At 38.7% G+C, this 1,208-nt stretch overlaps 1 protein-coding gene across 1 annotated transcript; it reads left to right on the plus strand.

Annotated features, from left to right (window-relative positions):
* Nucleotides 1-383: 383 nt before the first annotated feature.
* Nucleotides 384-1,007, plus strand: LOC107856252. Its single transcript, XM_016701245.1, has one exon. It carries the CDS (start codon nt 384-386, stop codon nt 1,005-1,007), a length of 624 nt encoding a protein of 207 aa, XP_016556731.1.
* Nucleotides 1,008-1,208: the final 201 nt, after the last annotated feature.

Genomic DNA, 1,208 nt, shown 5'->3' on the forward strand with positions numbered 1-1,208 from the left:
TATTCTCTTTAAATTGTGTATTGATAACTTTGGTAAATATATATTCTCTTTCTCCATTCTAATACTCAACCTTTCAAAAAATTATTGAAAATTCTAATTTCATTAACTTACTCATATAATATTCATATTCTTCCCTTGAAAATACAAGATTGAAAAAAAGTGGGTTTCATATAATATTCATCTTCTTCATTGGAAAAAAAGTGGGTTTAAGTTACCCTTTGACATTTGTTTTTACTTATTATTTCATATTAATTTGTTTTATCTCCTTTTTTATATTATCCTTGATTAAGTTCAATATTACTTTACTTGCCATTATACAATAACTAAAACAATATTTTCACTTTTGTAAATTTAAATAATTTCTTGTTGTCCGGTATTGAGTTATGGCTTTGGGGGTAAATGGTGGAATAGGGTCTTGTCCTATGGGGTTGGGGTTCGGTATTGGGGTCAGGTGGAGAGGCGGAGGTATTAGGGGAGGGGTTTCGAGAGATGATAGGTTGAGGGTAGGATCGTGGAACATAGAGACCCTTCAGGGTAAGTCGATGGAGTTGGTTAAGATCCTTAGGAAGAGAAGGATCAATGTTGTGTGTGTCCAGGAGACTAAGTGGGTAGGTTCTAAGGCTAGGGATGTGGAAGAGTACAGGTTGTGGTATTCAGGTAGTGAGAGGTGTAGGAATAATGTAGGTATATTAGTGGATGAAGAGCTTAGAGAGCAGGTAGTGGAGGTTAATAGGGTTAGCGATAAGGTGATGACTATTAAGTTAGTCATTGGGGGGTTCATGGTGAACATCTGTAGTGCTTATACGCCATATGTGGGCTTAGACGAGGAGGAGAAGAGGAGATTTTGGGAGGTTTTGGATGAGGTGGTTAGTAGCGTGCCTAGCTCGAAGAATATTTTCATAGGAGGGGACTTCAATGGGCACATCGGGGCTTTACCGGTAGGATATGGGGAGGTGCATGGAGGCTTGTCTTTGAGGACAGGAATGATGCAGGAGCTGCTCTTTTGAATTTTACGAGGGCCTTTGATTTGGAGGTAGTAAACACCTATTTTCTGAAAAAAGAAGAGCATTTGGTTACTTTCCGTAGTAGGTTAGCCAAGACTCAGATTGACTTTTTTCTGCTTAGGATGAGGGATAGAGCTTTATGTTAGGATTGTAAGGTCCTTCCGAGTGAGAACCTTTCGACCCAGCATAGACTTCTAGTAATGG

This window comes from Capsicum annuum, chromosome 10 (assembly GCF_002878395.1).
Source record: "Capsicum annuum cultivar UCD-10X-F1 chromosome 10, UCD10Xv1.1, whole genome shotgun sequence".
NCBI classification, from domain to species: domain Eukaryota; kingdom Viridiplantae; phylum Streptophyta; class Magnoliopsida; order Solanales; family Solanaceae; genus Capsicum; species Capsicum annuum.

Coding starts and splice junctions, on each gene's coding strand:
- LOC107856252 (XM_016701245.1), top strand. CDS start 384: ATGGCTTTGGGGGTAAATGGTGGAATAGGGTCTTGTCCTATGGGGTTG.